The sequence below is a fragment of the Cyprinodon variegatus genome, unplaced genomic scaffold, assembly GCF_000732505.1.
Source record: "Cyprinodon variegatus isolate N-32 unplaced genomic scaffold, C_variegatus-1.0 Scaffold692, whole genome shotgun sequence".
NCBI lineage: Eukaryota > Metazoa > Chordata > Actinopteri > Cyprinodontiformes > Cyprinodontidae > Cyprinodon > Cyprinodon variegatus.
This window is the reverse complement of record NW_015151145.1, coordinates 118,429-119,401: the sequence shown is the minus strand read 5'-3', so window position 1 is coordinate 119,401 and position 973 is coordinate 118,429. Positions and strand designations below refer to the sequence as shown.

General features: G+C 48.6%; 1 protein-coding gene across 1 annotated transcript in view; it reads left to right on the top strand.

The window, feature by feature from the left end:
* The window catches only part of itpr3 (inositol 1,4,5-trisphosphate receptor, type 3), a 75,904-nt gene extending 75,159 nt beyond the window's left edge, over positions 1-745 (top strand). The window contains exon 58 of the mRNA XM_015394543.1: positions 553-745. Within this exon, the coding sequence (XP_015250029.1) occupies positions 553-669 (117 nt within the window). The 3' untranslated portion in view covers positions 670-745. The remainder of the gene's footprint in view (positions 1-552) is intronic.
* Positions 746-973: the final 228 nt, after the last annotated feature.

Genomic DNA, 973 nt, shown 5'->3' with positions numbered 1-973 from the left:
CTAATCCTCCTAGTCCTCCTAGTCCCCCTAGTCCTCCTAGTCCTCCTAGTCCCCCTAGTCCTCCTAGTCCTCCTAGTCCCCCTAGTCCTCCTAGTCCTCCTAGTCCCCCTAGTGCTTTAGCGGTGCCCTCTCACTCAAACTTTCTGGAGGTTCTTTTTGTCACCTAGATTCTATGGCTGAAGTATCAGTAGTATTATTTAATCTGACATGTACTCTGTTACCTGAAGATCAGAATATGGGCTTTCTGTGTGGAAGTGAATCTCTAAGTATCTCAATTCACTTCTATTCTATTCAGTTTATTTCTATAGCTCCAATTCACCAGAACCAAAACAGAACCGACCCGGGAATTCCAGATGTGTTTCTGGCTCTGCTGGATTCTACTCTGCATCTCACTGACCAAGCTAGCATGCTAGGTCTCTGTCAGGGTTCTTTGGACTGGATCAGTTTGGGCTTCAGGTCTCCGACCAGCAGCTCCTGAGGTTCTACCAGGCAGGAAGGGGTCCAGCTCTGTGAGGAGAACAGGACTATAAAGGACTTCCTGTTTGTCTGCAGATGACGGAGCAGAGGAAGAGGAGGCAGAGGATGGGCTTCGTGGACGTCCAGGCCGGAGCGAGCGGCACTCTGCCGCCATCAGCTGCAGGAGGAAATCATCAGATCTACAAACCATGAAGGCAGCAGTGAGCATCCAGCTGGACCGATGCTGGAGAACCTGCAGCTGGTCCAACCTGATCTCCAGATGTGGAGAACCTGCAGCTGGTCCAACCTGATCTCCAGATGTGGAGAACCTGAACCTGCTTTTGTGTGCAAAGATTAGCAGCAGTAGTTTAAGCATAGGAAGAAACCTGCTTTGCTTTGTGCAGCTTCTAGTTTAATGAGATCTAAATTATTCTGCTAGATCTTCAGAAGATTAAGTTTGTGGAACCAGTAAACCAGCCCAGTTCAGACACACCTGGAAATCATCAGGAAACATTGT